The sequence below is a fragment of the Thamnophis sirtalis genome, unplaced genomic scaffold, assembly GCF_051295495.1.
Source record: "Thamnophis sirtalis isolate CommonGarterSnake01/CBP01778 unplaced genomic scaffold, rThaSir2_p1.2 scaffold_7, whole genome shotgun sequence".
NCBI classification, from domain to species: Eukaryota; Metazoa; Chordata; class Lepidosauria; order Squamata; family Natricidae; genus Thamnophis; species Thamnophis sirtalis.
The window spans coordinates 87,194,489-87,211,525 of NW_028261387.1; the positions used below are offsets into that span (position 1 = coordinate 87,194,489).

Here is a 17,037-nt window from a genome sequence, read left to right on the forward strand (position 1 = left end):
TTCTGAGATTCTTGAAATTCCATTTACTTTGCTGTTAAGAAAAATGTAAAAGTTCATTGAAAGAAGAAGTGGAAGTTAAAATAAAAGTCCTAGTTTAAATGTATCAGGCTGGGACCTTCCTTTATGAAAACGTATTAGGCAGGTATGGATTAAATGATCACCACAGAGTTCCCAACACTGAACAGGTATTCTCAAGTGCTTTTGGACCCATTTTGTACCAGAAAATCTATATCAACTTTAAAATATGAGAAGGCTATGAGAAACTCACAGATCAGCAAGAAAATAGTTCGGCTTTCTTTTAATTTGTTCCCCAATCGCTGGTATTGGAATATACTGCTCTGAGCATGTATATTTTTCTTCACTAATAGCCATCGGTAGGCTTCTATAACTCTCTTTTAGAACAAGATTAAGGAGGTGTAGCGGAAACAAACAGAACTCAGGCATTTTTATTCATTATTTTTTGCTTCCTATTGGTTTGGCAGAAGTGGAAAGAATAAATAAACAGACAAGCATTTTGCTTAATTTGTACAGAACATTCCTTCGGTTGGATATCATGATTCAGAACTGGTTCAGAGTCAGAAAAACATTTTAATGAATTCATATCCATCTTGTTAAAACATCACTGTTGGTTTATTTATTTGATATATTTGATTTTGTTTTTATCCCACCTTTATTATTTTGTAAGTAACTCGAAGCAACAATTATATGTAACTAGCCGATAACCCGGCGTTGCTCATGTATTTATTTATAAGGGGAAAATGTCCGGACCAAATGTAATTTCTAATGCTGGATATCCCCCCTTACCAGAGGGAGCCCCCTTGTGGAGTAATGTGAAGCCATTACCATGGCAATTCCACTGTGCTGTACAGTAGAATCCATTTTATGGCAGTACAGTAGAAGCCATTTAAAGACACAACAGGCTGCATCTTAACAGAACACACACCCTGAGGGGTGTTAGGGGTGTCTTACGCCCACAGTATTTTTCTCATGAGAGTAAGTCCTCTGTGTATCAAGTTTGGTTGAAATTGCACACACACACATTTTTATACATATAGAATTCAGGGGGGTTCCAGCAATCATTACTGCCAGTTTGCTCATGGGCATGTCGTGTGCGCATGCAAACCAGCAATAAAAATTCCTCTGCGCATGCGCAGAAGCAAAAAACAAGATGGTGCTGCCTATGACGCTTCTGGGAGAACTGATTCGGGGGCATGGCAGGCCTGGCTCGCTCCTGGTTCTGGCCACCCAGGCCACCTAACTACTACCAGTTCAGCCAAATCAGTCCAAATCGGTAGGAACCCACCACTGATATAGATACTTCCTCCTCTCCCTATTTGCCCCACAACAGGCCATGAGAGGAGTTGGGCTGAGGGAGAGTGACTGGTCGAAAATTACCCAACCAACTTTCATGCCTAAGGTGGGACTAGAACCCACAGTCCCCTGGTGATTGGCCCCAAATCACCCAGTCAGCTTTCATGTCTAAGGCTGGTTTTTGAACTCAAAATCTCCTGGTGATTGGCTCAAAGTTATCCAGTTAGCTTTCATGCCTAAGGTAGGCCTAGAACTCACCGTGGCACGACAAAACCGCCCTTGACTAAAGCGCGCCTGATTAAACCGCGTTGCTGACGTCATCAGCAGGGCGACAACAGTGAGCGCGGAGAAAGAAGGGCGCTTTAAATAGCGCTTTGAAAGCAAGCCGATTCAAGTTAAGGTAAGGGTTAGGTTTAGGGTTAGGTTTAGGGTTAGGTTTAGGGTTAGGTTAAGGGTTAGGGTTAGGGTTAGGGTTAGGGTTAGGGTTAGGGTTAGGGTTAGGGTTAGGGTTAGGGTTAGGTTAAGGGTTAGGGTTAGGTTTAGGGCTAGGTTAAGGGTTAGGTTTAGGGTTAGGTTAAGGGTTAGGTTTAGGGTTAGGTTTAGGATTAGGTTTAGGGGGGTTAGGTTTAGGTTTAGGGGTTAATTTTAGGTTTAGCGTTTACAGCGTGCTTTTTTCTCCGCACGGTTGTCGCGCTGTGATGACGTCAGCTACGCGGTTTCGTCGAGCGCCCTTTAGTCGAACGCGGTGGAACCAGAACTCACAGTCTCCTGGTGATTCGTCCAAAGTTATCCAGTCATGTTTCATGCCTAAGGCAGGCCTAGAACTCACAATCTCCTGGTTTTTAGGCCAGCGCCTTAACCAGTACAGCAAGCTGTTCTGCAATTGAATCACCTCCATTAAATTTGGGGAATATTCTTTTATTTCAATCTATGCATTATTGAGGCCAAAAGCAAAGATGTCCTTTATGAGAATGTCCTGATTTTTTTTTAATGGAAGCCTCTACTATTGATCACATCAGAATTTTAACATTTCCCTCCCATACCAGGATGCTGAGCTAAATGACAACAACAAAAATAAGAAGGGATTTTGGCCTTAAAAAAAGAAATATATCATTGAACCAAAGAATTATTAAAAGCAATTGACAGAAAAGCTCCATTACTAAAATACGGATGAAATCTCAATTAAAGTCTCAATTTTTCTTCTTAAGAAGATCGGGTCTGGAACTTACTGGCGTGCTGAGTTACTGTGTTCCAGAAGACAAACTCTGAGAATTTGGTGCCATTCATCAGCCCTTGAAATCAAGTCGTTTGATGAAAGCGGTTTTTCACATTTCAAGCTTCCAAATTCACTTAAAAATGCAGCTTTCCCATAAAACATTTAGACAGCCTTGCCTTCCAACTTGAGTTTCCCAAATCAAACTGTAGCAGAGAGAAGATCTAACTTTAAAGATTTTTTAAAACAAAAAAACAATCTGTATATTGTTATTATTTATTCATATTGACTTGTGCGTTGCACTTTCAAAGTATAAGTTGGCAGATTCTAGCACCAGAAATTCAAGCTGAAGTTCAAGAGATGAGACAATGAAGAAATGCGGAAGGAAAAGTCTTTATTTCTTTAGTTAAAATATTTATATAGCCGCCCATTTTATAACCAAATCTGGATGACTCCTGCTCCAAAATTAAAACAAAAAAATGCATTAAAACTATTTAAAAACACATTTAAAACAAAACCGTAGGAATACGCAGTCACCTCATCTTATCCCACTGCTTGAGAGGTGCAGTGACTGAGTGGCTTAATGACACTAGAGATCATCTTTACTACCATTGTAGTTTTAATCTTCACAAGAGAGAGGTTCCGTTTTTTTTCCTTCTCCCAGTACCGATAAGGCTCTCAAGAAACAGCTGTGGTAAACAATTTTAGCCTTGACTCTTATCACTTTTACTTACAGAGCTTTGAAGCACGAAAACATTAAGCTTCTGAGCAGCAAATTTAGTATTTTTTTTTCACTTTCTTGCGTTGACTCAGATTTAGGAAGAACAAAGTTCTTAAGTGGAGCTTAATAGCAAATAGTAGACAATTTTTGTTAAAATAAAGAGGGAGATTTTAGTCCTTTAGTTGAAGAATAATGCAGAGGCCGAAGAAGAAAAACCAGTCCGTTCACTTTAAGCAGTGGGGGGGAGAGAGAAAAAGTTGCAAAGAACATTTCAATAGTTACAAGAAGAAAAATATATAGTGACCACAACAAAACAATGAAGATCAATTTCGCCGCTGACTTCTTCTGGTTATGGGTTTAGTTTAGCATAAAAAAGAAATTCTTTTGTGCAATTGTTTTTTCCAAAACAGAAAGAATTCCCCAGTTGAATCACACTTCACTTTCTGTTCCCTTCCGTTCCATAGCCATCCATCTCCACTTCATCAGCATAAGCTGTCTTTTGTCACTAGCTTGAAGACTTTTTCTTGCTTTCTTCAGGGATTTTGCAATATCCCCGAGATCAGCAAAATGTATTCTTCCTGTTCACCGTCTCTTCAGGATGATTTAGGTCCGATTGAACCCTCCAGTGGCAAAAGTACCGGCTGCAGTCTCAGAGCATCAAGACTGCACGTCCGTACCGTGGAGACATTGGCTCCTCCCCTCACTAGAGATCATCTTTGCTCCAGCAGTTTGAGTCCTAGCACCAGGTGGTGGAGTGAGTTCCCATCATTCGCCTCAGCTTCTGTCCACCTAGCAGTTTCAAAGCATATTCCATGTGACTAGATAAATAGGTACCACTTCAGTGGGGAGACAAGCTAGCACTTCATGCAGGTGATTAGAATCCTGCTGGTGCTGGACCTTCCCAGTTGCAATGCCCTTCAATGTGAGGCGACTTCGATGGAGAGAGAAGACTTCAGATGATTTTGCAGGAAAGCCACTCATTTTTCGTTCTGGCGTGAAGCTAACCTACTCCCTGCAATGCACCTCGGAAAGCAAGGCCTCCTAGTTTAGGGAAGAACTCAATTCGTGCACTAGATAAATCTGTGCAAAGTTGCTCCCAGTTTGGCCTGGATCGGGCGAACCAGTAGGCTCTGGCCACTCACCCAGGTGCATGCGCAGAAGCATTGCCTGCGCATGCAAGCACAAGCGAACCGGTAGTGTCCAGATTTGCAACCCACCTCTGGACCAAACTGTGCACCAGCTCAGTCTGAGGAAGTGACATCCCATCCTCCCCAAAACTCACAGCCACTCTGTCTTGCCACAGTGTCTTGCCACTCTGTCTTGCCACCTCGGTACACCCATGTTACACCTATCCTCCGCGAGCTGCACTGGTTACCGATCAGTCTCCGGATACGCTTCAAGGTGCTAGTCGTAACTTATAAAGCCCTTCATGGTATTGGATCTGGGTACTTGAGAGAGCGCCTGCTGCCAATTACCTCCCACAGACCCATTAGATCTCACAGGGTTGGCCTCCTCCGGGTGCCATCTACCAGCCAATGCCACCTGGCTATTACCCGGGGGAGGGCCTTCTCTGTGGCAGCTCCGGCCCTCTGTAATGAACTCCCCGCAGGGATTCGGACCCTCACCTCTCTCCAGGCCTTCCGAAAAGCCATCAAAACCTGGCTTTGCCGGCAGGCCTGGGGGTGATGAGTTCCCTCCCCTCTCGACATGTATGGTTGTGCGACTGTTGTCTACTTTTATTATTTGTATTTTGTCTTTTATGTTCCCCCTTTTTTTCCCCTTTGAATTGTTCGCCGCCCTGAGTTCTCCCGGAGAAGGGCGGCATACAAATAATAAAATACCAATACCAATACAGTTGAATCGGAGCTGGTTCCTCCCTATCCAATAGCAATAGCAGTGGACTTATATACCGCTTCATAGGCCTTTCAGGCCTCTCTAAGCGGTTTACAGAGAGTCAGCATATTGCCCCCAACAATCTGGGTCCTCATTTTACCCACCTCGGAAGGATGGAAGGCTGAGTCAACCCTGAGCCGGTGAGATTTGAACCGCTGACCTGCTGATCTAGCAGTAGCCTGCAGTGCTGCATTTGACCACTGCGCCACCTTGGCTCTTATATATCCAGACCCTTAGAGACCCCAGGTGGAGATATATAACTGGATATCAGCAATATATTAATTATACTGGTCCTCATGCTGATGGATGACCTCTCCCAGCAGTTTCATATTGATATTAAAGAGGAATGGCCAAAATCTTGAACCCTGGAGCATCCTGCATTGCAAGGACCTAGGGTTTGACATTTTGCTCCTATCAACTCCAACTGGAACCAGGCACTGAGGAAGGAGAACCACTGTGTCTCTGTGCCTCCCATTCCCAACCCCTGAAACTGATCCAGAAGGATACCATAGTTGATGGTATGGAAAGCTCCAGGAGAGCTAAAATCGTTGCATTACCTCCATCCAGGGGTGAAATCCAGCAGGTTCTTACAGATTCTGACAGGTTCAGGTAGTGGAAATTTTGAGTAGTTTGGAGAACCAGCAAATGCCACCCCTGGCTGGCCCCAGAACGGGGTGGGAATGGAAATTTTGCAGTATCCTTCCCCTGCCACGCCCACCAAGCCACACCATGCCCAGCAAGCCATGCCCAGAGCACCAGTAGTAAAAAAAATGAATTTCACCATGACCTCCATCCCAAACCCTCCAAAAGTCATCAACAACTACATTAGATGTTATGCATCCCTTTGTCTTGAGTGAGGAGGAGGGCAAGGAAGTGAGTGATGGGTGGAAGAGATGAGGGCAGGAGATAGACAGAAAATGGATAGGGGTGCAATATTCCCCGTGACTTAAGGGACTGAGTACACTATGACAATGATTTAGAAGTGATTTGGACTCCATGTGAGCACAGCAACTTTCTGCCATTCATTAAAAGCCCAATTTTTAATAGGGCAATGCATAAGCCTAAAGGAAGGTGCCCTTTTAAAAGAATTGTGATAAGCAGTCAACCAATTTTACCACTTGGGGATCAGAATTGAGGTCTAGCAGTGAACTTAGATGTGCAAATGCTCTAGGCAGGAACAACATAATGGAAGATGCAACCTTATGGTCTGGCCTTGGGCCCGTCTGTTGCCTCCAAGGGCAATGCAAACATATTGTCCTATCACTTTATTGAAACAGTCCACAGGAAAGCCAGCTGCCTATTGAGTATCTTATGTTCCACTTGCGCTCCTATTCAGAAGAAAGCTCCTTTCAATCCTTCAATTAATATAATTCCGGATGAAAGGTTGCAATGACCCAGGATGGTCTTTGAGGGATACAAGTGGTATATACGTCTAAGTGCTATTGCTATTGGTATCATCGCGGGCTACAGTTTTCTGATATAAAATATAATAGCAATAGCAATAGCAGTAGACTTATATACCGCTTCATAGGCCTTACAGGCCTCTCTAAGCGGTTTACAGAGAGTCAGCATATTGCCCCCAACAATCTGGGTCCTCATTTTACCCACCTCGGAAGGATGGAAGGCTGAGTCAACCCTGAGCCGGTGAGATTTGAACCGCTGACCTGCTGATCTAGCAGTAGCCTGCAGTGCTGCATTTAACCACTGCGCCACCTTGGCGCAGTGGTTAAATGCAGATGAAGTGGTTAAACAGATGAATTCTTCCAAACTCAAGCAATCAACCAGAATAGAGCTAGAAGGAACCTTGAAGGTCTTGATTTGATTTTGATTTTTGATTTTACTTTATTTGTATGCTGCCCTTTTCCCTGAGGGGACTCAGGGCGGCTCACAATTCAAGGGAGGGGAAAACAAACAAGTTACAGACATGAAAACCATACACCGTTAAAAAGCACAACAGTCATACCATTCGAGTGGGGTTGCAAGTCTTTTAGCCCCAGGCCTGTCCGAACAGCCAGCTTTTAAGGGCTATGCGGAAGGCCTGGAGGGTGGTGAGGGTACGAATCTCCACGGGGAGTTCGTTCCAGAGGGTCGGAGCAGCCACCGAGAAGGCCCTCCTCCGGGTAGTCGCCAGTCGACATTGGCCGGCGGATGGAATTCGGAGGAGGCCTAGTCTATGGGATCTTATTGGTCTAGTGGAGGTAATTGGCAGTCTTCTAGTCCAGCCCCCCTGCTCAAGCATTTCAGATAAGTGACTGTCCACTTATCTTCTTAAAAACTTCCACTGATGAAGTACCCACAACTTCTGAAGGCAAGCTTGTTCCATTGGTTAATTGTCCTCACTGTTAAGAAGTTTCTCCTTAATTCCAGGTTGCTTCTCTCCTTCATTAGTTTCCATCTGTTGCTCTTTTTTTCTGCCCTCTGGTGCTTTGGAAAATCAGTGGAACACCCCCCCCCCCCGTCCTCTTTGTGGCAGTCCCTCAAATACTGGAATATACTATCATGTCATTCCTGGTCCTTCTTTTCTCTAGGCTGGCCAAACCCAAATCCTGCAACTGTTTTAGACTCCAGACCTTTAATGGTTTAAGTTGCTCTGCACTTTTCCCAAAGTCTCAACATCTTTTTTGTAATGTCATGACCAAAACTGGACGCAATATTCCAGGTGTGGCCTTACTAAGGCTTTATAAAGCGGTACTAATACTTCAGGTGATTTTGATTAAAAAGAGCCGAGGTGGCGCAGTGGTTAAATGCACCACTTCAGGCTACTTCAGCTGACTGCAGTTCTGCAGCTCGGCTGTTCAAATCTCACCGGCTCAAGGTTGACTCAGCCTTCCATCCTTCCGAGGTGGGTAAAATGAGGACCCGGATTGTTGGGGGCGATATGCTGACTCTGTAAACCACTTAGAGAGGGCTGAAAGCCCTATGAAGCGGTATATAACTGCTATTGCTATTGCTATTGATTCTATATCTTTGTTTATATAACCAAAGATTGCATTAGCTTTTTTGGCTGCTGCTGCTGCTGCACACTGCTGACTCGTGTTTAAGTGACCATCCACTCCTTCATATTCTCCATCTCTGGAAGTCTCTAAGAAGAGGCTAGGCAGCTACCTTGCATGGGTTATTTCCGTGTACATTGCAGAAGGCTGAACTAGATCAGGGGTGTCAAACTCGATTTCGTTGAGGGCCGCATCAGGTTTGTTTTTGACCTTGAAAGGGGGGGTAGAGGGAGCGTGGCCAGAAGCCATGACCAGCTCAACAACACTTATGTTGGGGACACCTGTAGTGGCCTGAGCACTCTGCCAGCAAAAATGGGCTCCTGAGCTCCGTTTTCAGCTGCGACGGCTTCCTGCAATCCTCTGCCAGAGAAAATGGATCTCAGGAGGACCACTCAAGGCCCAAGCCAGCTCCATTTTTGGCTGTGAAGTTGTGCTGCAACCCTCTGCTAACAAAACTGAACTCGGAAGGGCCACCCGCAGACCGGTCTTTTGCTGTTTCCAGGACAACCTCTCAGGGCAGATCTAAACACTGCACAGGCTCGATCTGGCCCCCGGGCCTTGAGTTTGACACCCCTGAACTAGATAATCTATATAGCTGGAGCCCCTTCCAAGTCTAGAACTCTTATGTTGAAATCACAAAAGAATCCATGATGAATTGCAATTGTATTTATCTGGTGAAAGCTAAGTTTTTCTGTCGAGAGGGGACAAGGTAAGCTCGGAGCAATGAAGGTTAAATAGTGGGGAAAATGTCGGATCTGAGCTTCCTAATCAGGGAGTAACAGTGAGCTGTAGGGGTGGTAGAATTAATGCCCCTTGTACAATACATAAAACTTTATTTAGTGGGGACAAGTGTCTCTTGCTTAAGATACAGCTTTTGAAAGTGGGAACTATGGACACGATGAAGGAAGGCACAATTGGAGGATAAAGCTTTTCACCATGCCTTCTCAACAGTGTCTGTAAGATATTTCAAAAACTCTAAATATATTGGGATACCTCTATACACACACACACACACACACACACACACACGCACACATGCACACATGCACACAAGTGCAAAGATACTTCTAACAGAACCTTCTTCTCTATTTTCAGTATTCTGGTGAAGTTCCAGAAAACCGGATAGAAGTTGTTGTCGCTAATTTGACGGTGATGGACCGAGATCAACCCCACTCACCCAATTGGAATGCTGTTTACCGAATAATCAGTGGAGACCCTTCCGGTCATTTTACCGTTCGGACTGATCCTGTTACCAATGAAGGCTTGGTAACCGTTGTGAGGGTATGTATGCCTCTCATTATCTGGGGACTTTGTCCACAGGCAAATTCTAGAGAGATTTGAGTTTGGAGAATAGTTGGTCCAGATTTTTGTAGGGATCTGATTCACGAAGGCAATGCATTCAATAAATACAGCAACCACCATATTGTAGAGCCAAGTGCATGGATGGATGGATGGGTGGGTGGGTGGGTGGGTAAGTGGGTGGGATGGGATGGGATGGGAGGGAGGGAGGGATGGATGGATTGATGGATGGATGGATGGATGGGATCGGAGAGAGAGAGGATGGCATGGCATGGCATGGCATGGCATGGGAAGGGATGGGAAGGGAAGGGAGTTGAGGGAGGGAGGGATGGGATGAATGGAGAGATGGGATGGGATGGGATGGAAACAGTGGTGGGTTTCAAATAATTTAGCAACCAGTTTTCTGCCCTAATGACTGGTGGATGGGCGTGGATGGGTGCTCATGTGACTGGGTGGGCCTGGCCAACTCAATGTCACTCACATCGAGGGGCGCCTCTCCTGGCCTCTCATCGCTCCTCCTCTCCCAGCCATCCAGTGGTGCGATTAACCAGTTCTCTGAACTGCACAAAATCTTAACCGGTTTGCCCAAACTGGTCCGAACCAGCTGAAACCCACCTTTGGATGGAAGGGATGGGGTGAGATAGAGGGAGGGAGAAATGGGAGGGAGGGATAGATGGGATGGATGGAGGGATGAATTGATGAAGAGATGTGGTGGGATGGAATGGGATGGAATGGGATGGAATAGGTGGGTGGCTGGGTGGACAGGTATGTCACTGGAACTGCACAGATAGGGGTTCAAGATCCAATAGGAAGAGGGCATAACATTACAGCTTTCCTATTAAAAGTAAAATTGATTTTTAGAAACAAAAACAAATCAAGTCAATACTACATACAGCTCAAAATTCCATCCAGCTGTCTTATAAAGCTTTGCCCATTCGGTACCATTTTAGCTTCACATCTGACTGAAAACCTTCCTCTCTTGGGAGCCGTGAGTCTGAATGTGGTGAAGAGGGGGACATGCAACTCTGCTCAGACTTTTCCAGTCTTCCCGCAGTAAAAGCTGAGCCATTATTGAAGAAATCTGTACATCACAAAGGGGAATCTTAAGGAAACGTGGCAGTTCTATTGGGATAAAATGAGGGCTTTGATCCATATCAGCGAGATTGCCTTGCCAGAACTTTTTTGTCAAGTGGGAATCATCCTCTAGATAAGGCATTAGGTGAGATAAAATTAACTGCAACTGATAGTAGAAAAGTGCAAGCTTTTGATGTGGACACTATGTCCCTGGATCATATTTTCACACTGACAGCATTTGGTATGTAGGAATAAAAGAAAAATTGTATTGGATCAGCCAAAGATTAGATTACTCCTGTATTTTATTCTTCACAGTAGTCCAGATTTTTTCTGGAATGACCAAACATACAGCCTTCACATTACAGATAGTCCTTGAGTTACAGCCATGCGTCCTGCTCCTCCCCCACCCCATGTATGCGCATGTGGACCCCATGTGTGTGCCCCATCCCCCGTGCATACGCAGGCATCTCCCGCATGCACCCCCCATGTATGCACAGCGGAGACCCGAAAACCAGCTGGCTGGCGGGAGCCGCACGCACATGCATGGCACATCTGAGCTGGGCAATAGCTTGCATGCCAGCAGAAAGGGTTCTGCGTGCCATCTGTGACACGCATGCCATAAGCTCGTCATCATGGTAACAGGATTTACTGTTGAGCTGGAGGTTGGACTTGAAGCCTTCAAGGTCCTTTCCAACTCTGTTATTCTATGTTCTCAAAGAAGGGGGAACTATCTTTCCGCATCCTGTGTGTACGTGGGGCAAGATTTATCTGAATTAGAAAACAATAGCAATAGCAATAGCAGTTAGACTTATATACCACTTCATAGGGCTTTCAGCCCTCTCTAAGCGGTTTACAGAGTCAGCATATCGCCCCCACAGTCTGGGTCCTCATTTCACCCACCTCGGTAGGATGGAAGGCTGAGTCAACCTTGAGCCGGTGAGATTAGAACCGCTGAGCTGCAGATAACAGTCAGCTGAAGTGGCCTGCAGTACTGCACCCTAACCACTGCACCACCTCGGCTCTTACAAGCCATCCATTGCAGCCCGGTGATTCTGCAAACGGCTTCAAATAGATTTTCTGGAGGCTTTTAAAAAGAGACCGGATAGTCACTTGTCTAAAATGGTATAGGGCCGTGATGGCGAACCTATGGCATGAGTGCCAGGGGTGGCACACGGAGCCCTCTAAGTGGGCACATGCGCCCTCACCAGCTGCTTTTCCGGGTTCCATAAAGACCAGCTGGCCAGTGCACATACGCATGATGGAACCCAGAAGAGAGCCCCTAGCCCAGTGCGCATGCACACGACAGAAAACAGAAGACCAGCTGGCCACCACATGCATGCACACCAGCCAGATGGTGTCTTCCGAGTTACAGCAGTCCAGCACCATACTCCAGTTTTGGCACTCAGTACTGAAAGGTTAGCCATCACTGGTATAGTGATGATGAACCTTTTTCGCTTCGGGTGTCAAAACCATGCGCATGTGCGCTATTGCATGCACTCACATGCCCACCCCCCATAATTTAAAGCCCCCCGCACTGTGCCCCCGGGCATGCACATGTCACACACACACCCTCGCTGTCCCATGCATGCATGCATGGATTTCTTGGAGACTGGGAAGGGCGAAAACAGCCCGACACATAATTTGGAAGTTCGGGAATGGACTTCCGGGTTGCCCGTTGGGTCATTTTTCTCCCTCTGGAGGCCTCAGAAGGCTTCCCTCCTCCTGAAACAGCCAAAAATCAAGGGTGAAAATCAGCTGGCCAGCATGCACATGCGCGTTGGAGCTGACAGGGCAACGCCTCACGTGCCCTCAGAAATGGCTTTGCATACCACCTGAGGCACGCGTGCCATAGGTTTGTTATCATGGGTATAGTGTCCCCTGCTTGAGCAGGGGACCCCCAAGGTCCCTTCCAACTCTGTTTTGTATCTTTTATGTAGCTTCTATCCTAAGCTCTTCTGCCAGAGGCATCTATGATGTACAGTTCCAATTTTATTTTCCACCGCAACAAGAGCCATCCCCTCTGTGCCAGAAGACACTTATCTCCCTTACAAGCCTTGCATAAATCAGGCGAGGTGGGAAAGGGATCATTTTACAGAGTCTGAGCAAATTCCCCAAACGTGAAAGGAGAGGCTCCCCAAAACATGAATGTTGCAAGGAATATAGAAATGGATTTGAAAGAGAGATGCACTCTGTTATTGTTTGCCTTTCTCCAGACATAACAACCAGAGGATAACTTATTTCTTGTAACTAAAAATGCCCTTAGAATTAAAAAAATAAAAACAGAAAAAAAAAGACAATTCAAATCCCACCTTATCTATCTGCATTATATGTACTGCTTAAGTTATTACGGTGAACGTTTCCAAATTAGGAGTCGCCAGGAAAGGTTCTTCTAAGCTTTTGGAAATATAATCCAAACATAAAATGGAAACACTACAAGATCTGTAGGTTGATAATGAATGATTAAGGATGGGGCTGGGGTTTTATGGTAATAGTATTCTAATTTCTTCACTACCAGTTTGGTAGCGGGAGCGTGCACATCTGCAGAAGATCCTTGATGACATCTGGGTGGGTGAGTGGAGCCTTGTGCCACTGCCACTGCCAGTTTGCCTTAACCAGTGCGAACCAGCAGCATACCACCTCTGGAATCACCGCAATGATAAATTAGTCACATAGTTGTTAAGTTAAATCCAGCCTCCCCATTGACTTTGCTTGCCAAAAAGTCACCAAAAGTGATCCCGTGACCCTGGGACTCTGCAGCTGCCATAAATATGACTCAGTTGCCAAGTGTCCGAATTTTGATTGTGTGGCCATGGGGATACTGCAATGGTTGTTATGTGTGAAAAACGTCCATAAGTCACTTTTTTCAGTAACTTTGAACCGTCACGAAATTGATTACTGTAAGTCAAGAACTCCCTGTACATTTGAAATTGGAGAAGCCGGAAGGAAATAAATAAGTTACTCTTTTATAAAAAATGTTAAATGTATTAATAAGCTATAGCGTGACCTGTCAAAACCGCGCTCGACTAAACCGCGTCACTGACGTCATCAACAGAGCGACAACAGCCAGCGCGGAGAAAGAAGGATGCTTTAAATAGTGCTTTGAAAGCAAGCCGATTCAACTTAAGGTAAGGGTTAGGGTTAGGGTTAGGGTTAGGGTTAGGTTTAGGGTTAGTTTTAGGGTTAGGTTAGGGTTAGGTTTAGGGTTAGGTTTAGGATTAGATTTAGGGCGGTTATGTTTAGGTTTAGGGGTTAATTTTAGGTTTAGGGTTTACAGCGTGCTTCTGTCTCCGCGCTGTTGTCGCCCTTTTGATGACGTCAGCGACGCAGTTTAGTCAGGCGCGGTTCAGTCGAGCGAGGTTTTGTCAGTGAACCAAGCTATAGAGTTCTTCCTGTTGCAAATTAACCACCAAATGTGCTCAGTAAAACAGTACATGATGACTTGCTAAAACTAACTTCTTTTGAGAACAGAAACATAGTCTGAGACAAGCCACCATTTGGTGAGATACGAACAGTCGTCGCTTAGGGCGAAGCCACAAGAAGCCACAGATAAAATAACTGAGAAGACACAGATAAAATAACTGAGAATCTGCAGGAAGGGTGATGCTGACCCTTTGTAGTGTAAAATGACTTAAAGGATGACTTAGGAAAAGCGGAGGGCTTCTTCTTATGCGTGGCATGCATTGCTTAGGGACTATAAATTGTATAGCTTGAAAACTGTTTTGTTTTGTTTTTGCTCTCCTTGTTCTCAATCCAACTTGGGAAGAGACTACTTCATTTCTCTTAAATAAATCCTTGAATTGTTAACCAGACTTGTTCCTGTATTGTGAGGATTAAACTATTTGGGTTTTACATCTCACAAGCCTTTATCTTCTGGTGTCTCAGAAAATAACACCCTTTCTGAGGGTACTAAAAAGTGAGTTCACTGCTTAGTCGCAGTGGTTCATTCCATATTAAGTTATAAAACTTTTGTCTTTGATTCAGTGCCCTGAATCTAATTATTTCAGCAAATTCTGTTTGGGTAGCTCTTTGTGTATATCCTTTTTTTTTTTAAGCACTCTCCTAACGTTTTACTTGCAGTAAGCTATTCTCGCTTAAAATCCTTCCAGCTATGTTTCATTTGCTACCCTCCGTGCCAGAATTAACTATGCTATTCTGGCTTCTTGAGAGGTGATCTAATAAGTATCAGAGAGTGCTAACTTAATTGTTACTCATCTGTTCAAATGTGACACCAGCAAGTTTATATCAAGCCATAGATGTATATGAGGAAATCTTGTAGGCCAGGGAGAGGATGTATGTGTTGTACCCCACCAGCGACCAGCAGAGCTGGTGGCAGACTGAGACAGTGAGGAGGTTGGGGAGGAACATGGGCCAGTCTTGGAGTCTGGGGAAGGCTCTGATGAGGGCTCGGCATTGGAGGCAGAGATGGAGCCAGGGCCTTCCAACAGTTATCAGCTACCTTCGGAGTCGGAGATAAAGGGGGCTGAAGAGCAGCTGGAGCCTGTTCCTGCTGTGTGCATATGCAGAGCTATCAGAAGAAGGGAACAATTAAGGAAACAGAGATAGGCTCGGGAGTAAAGGCACAAGGGGACAATGAATGGCCCCTCCCATATGGAATAAATAGGAGAGAAAGGGGAGTGGTGTTTGCAGAAGACAATTCGTTTGTATTGTTAGTGGGAAGATTGGCTTATCTGATAGACTCCTTGCCAAGTATTTCCCTGTACAGCTTTGCATCTGGAAGCTATCAGCCTGGCAACTATCCAAGGACTGATAAGGTCTGTTAGAATAGAGGAATGGAGAATAGAATAGAATAGAATAGAATAGAATAGAATAGAATAGAATAGAATAGAATAGAATAGAATAGAATAGAATAGAATAGAATAGAATAGAATAGAATAGAATAGAATAGAATAGAATTCTTTATTGGCCAAGTATGATTGGACACACAAGGAATTTGTCTTTGATGCATGTCTCAGTGTACATACAGAGAACAAAAATACATTCATCAAGAATGAAAAGATAGTTCTCCTCCATGGGCCGGTGGGAGGTGTCAAGGGGCGGGGCGGGACAGATGCACATGCTCTTCCCCATGCCCCATTTAGGGCTTGCAGAGTTTTGCAGGAGGCCGTGGAGGCTGAAAACGGGCCTCGGGGGGATCACACACAGCACATTTTGGCTGTCAGAGGCACCACGGGCTGTTCCTTCAAAATTTCCAGGCTGGCCCCGCAGGCTGGATTTAAGCATTCTGCAGGCCAGATGCAGCCTGAAGGCCTTGAGTTTGACACCCCTGAACTAACTAGCCAAGGAACAGGCTTTCCTTAGCACACAACATCCCATGGTCCATCTACAGAACTACTACTTCTTCCTTATAAAACCAATCCAGCATTCTGGTCAATACCTAAACAAACATAAGACCATAGAATACCGAGTGATCATGTCTCTGTTTGATTTCAGGAAGTTGATTATGAGATGAACCGAGCGTTTATGTTGACGGTGATGGTGTCCAATCAAGCTCCCCTTGCCAGTGGGATCCAGATGTCCTTCCAGTCTACAGCCGGAGTCACCATTTCAGTCACCGATGTCAATGAGCCACCCTTCTTCCCGACCAACCACAAACTCATCCGGCTGGAAGAGGGAGTGCCTACGGGTACAGCCCTCATGACTTTTTCAGCAGTGGACCCTGACCGCTTCATGCAACAGGCGATCAGGTATGATGGTGGAAGGTAGCGCTCTTTATTTTGGAAGGTCGTCAACCTTTGAATACCCATGAACCACGTTGAATCAGAAGGGATTGTAAAATAGATGGAACCATGGTACACACATGTATTGTGGTTGGGTTGGGTTGGGTTTTAGATAAGAAACTTACAGGAGACAATATTTGTAGCCCAGGATTGAATTGCAGGGTCCATGGTGCTCTCTAAACTTGGTGGCTTTCTTGAAGATCTTTCATTACCAAACTAGGTAATATCATCAGTGCTAGTGATGTTACCTAGTTTCATAATGAAATATCTGCAAGACAACTAGGAAGCACCAAGGACCCGACAAGTAAGAGACTTCTTTGAAGCTTACTTTACAGTTTTGTCTGTTTACTGCTTCAATACAGCATGGAACTGTGCTGTTGCTTTATTTAGCAACTCTGTTGGGAAAGGGATTTGGAATTAAAGAAATCCTGAGATCCATTCCATCTCATTTCTCATTGGCAAATCTGTATCATTGGAAACACCTGGCCACACAAAATTCTCCCACAGGAAGGATCAACAGCTTAGTGGTTAGGCTCCCGTTTCGTATGACCAGAGTTTGTGGTTCAGTCCCTGACATTGCCAGGAAAATTGGGTGGAAAAATCTGCTCAAAACTTAGATTGACAGGCAGTGTTGACACTTAGTTCTGGAATAGATGGAACAATGGTCTGAACTCAGATAAGATAGTAGGACTGTGTAGTGGTCCGAGGGCCCTGCGGCATTTGGTTAAAAAAGAGTCAAGGCACTAGTTCCAATGAAGCACACTTTTTTTTAATGTGCATCACACACACAAAATG

At 44.9% G+C, this 17,037-nt stretch overlaps 1 protein-coding gene across 2 annotated transcripts in view; it reads left to right on the forward strand.

Annotated features, from left to right (window-relative positions):
• Positions 1 to 17,037, forward strand: part of CDH4 (cadherin 4) — a 1,112,351-nt gene that overhangs the window by 1,057,888 nt on the left and 37,426 nt on the right. For both annotated transcript variants that reach the window (XM_087720535.1, XM_087720536.1), the window contains exons 9-10: positions 9,227 to 9,412; positions 15,956 to 16,209. In XM_087720535.1, coding sequence (XP_087576661.1) covers positions 9,227 to 9,412; positions 15,956 to 16,209 — 440 coding nt within the window. The remainder of the gene's footprint in view (positions 1 to 9,226; positions 9,413 to 15,955; positions 16,210 to 17,037) is intronic.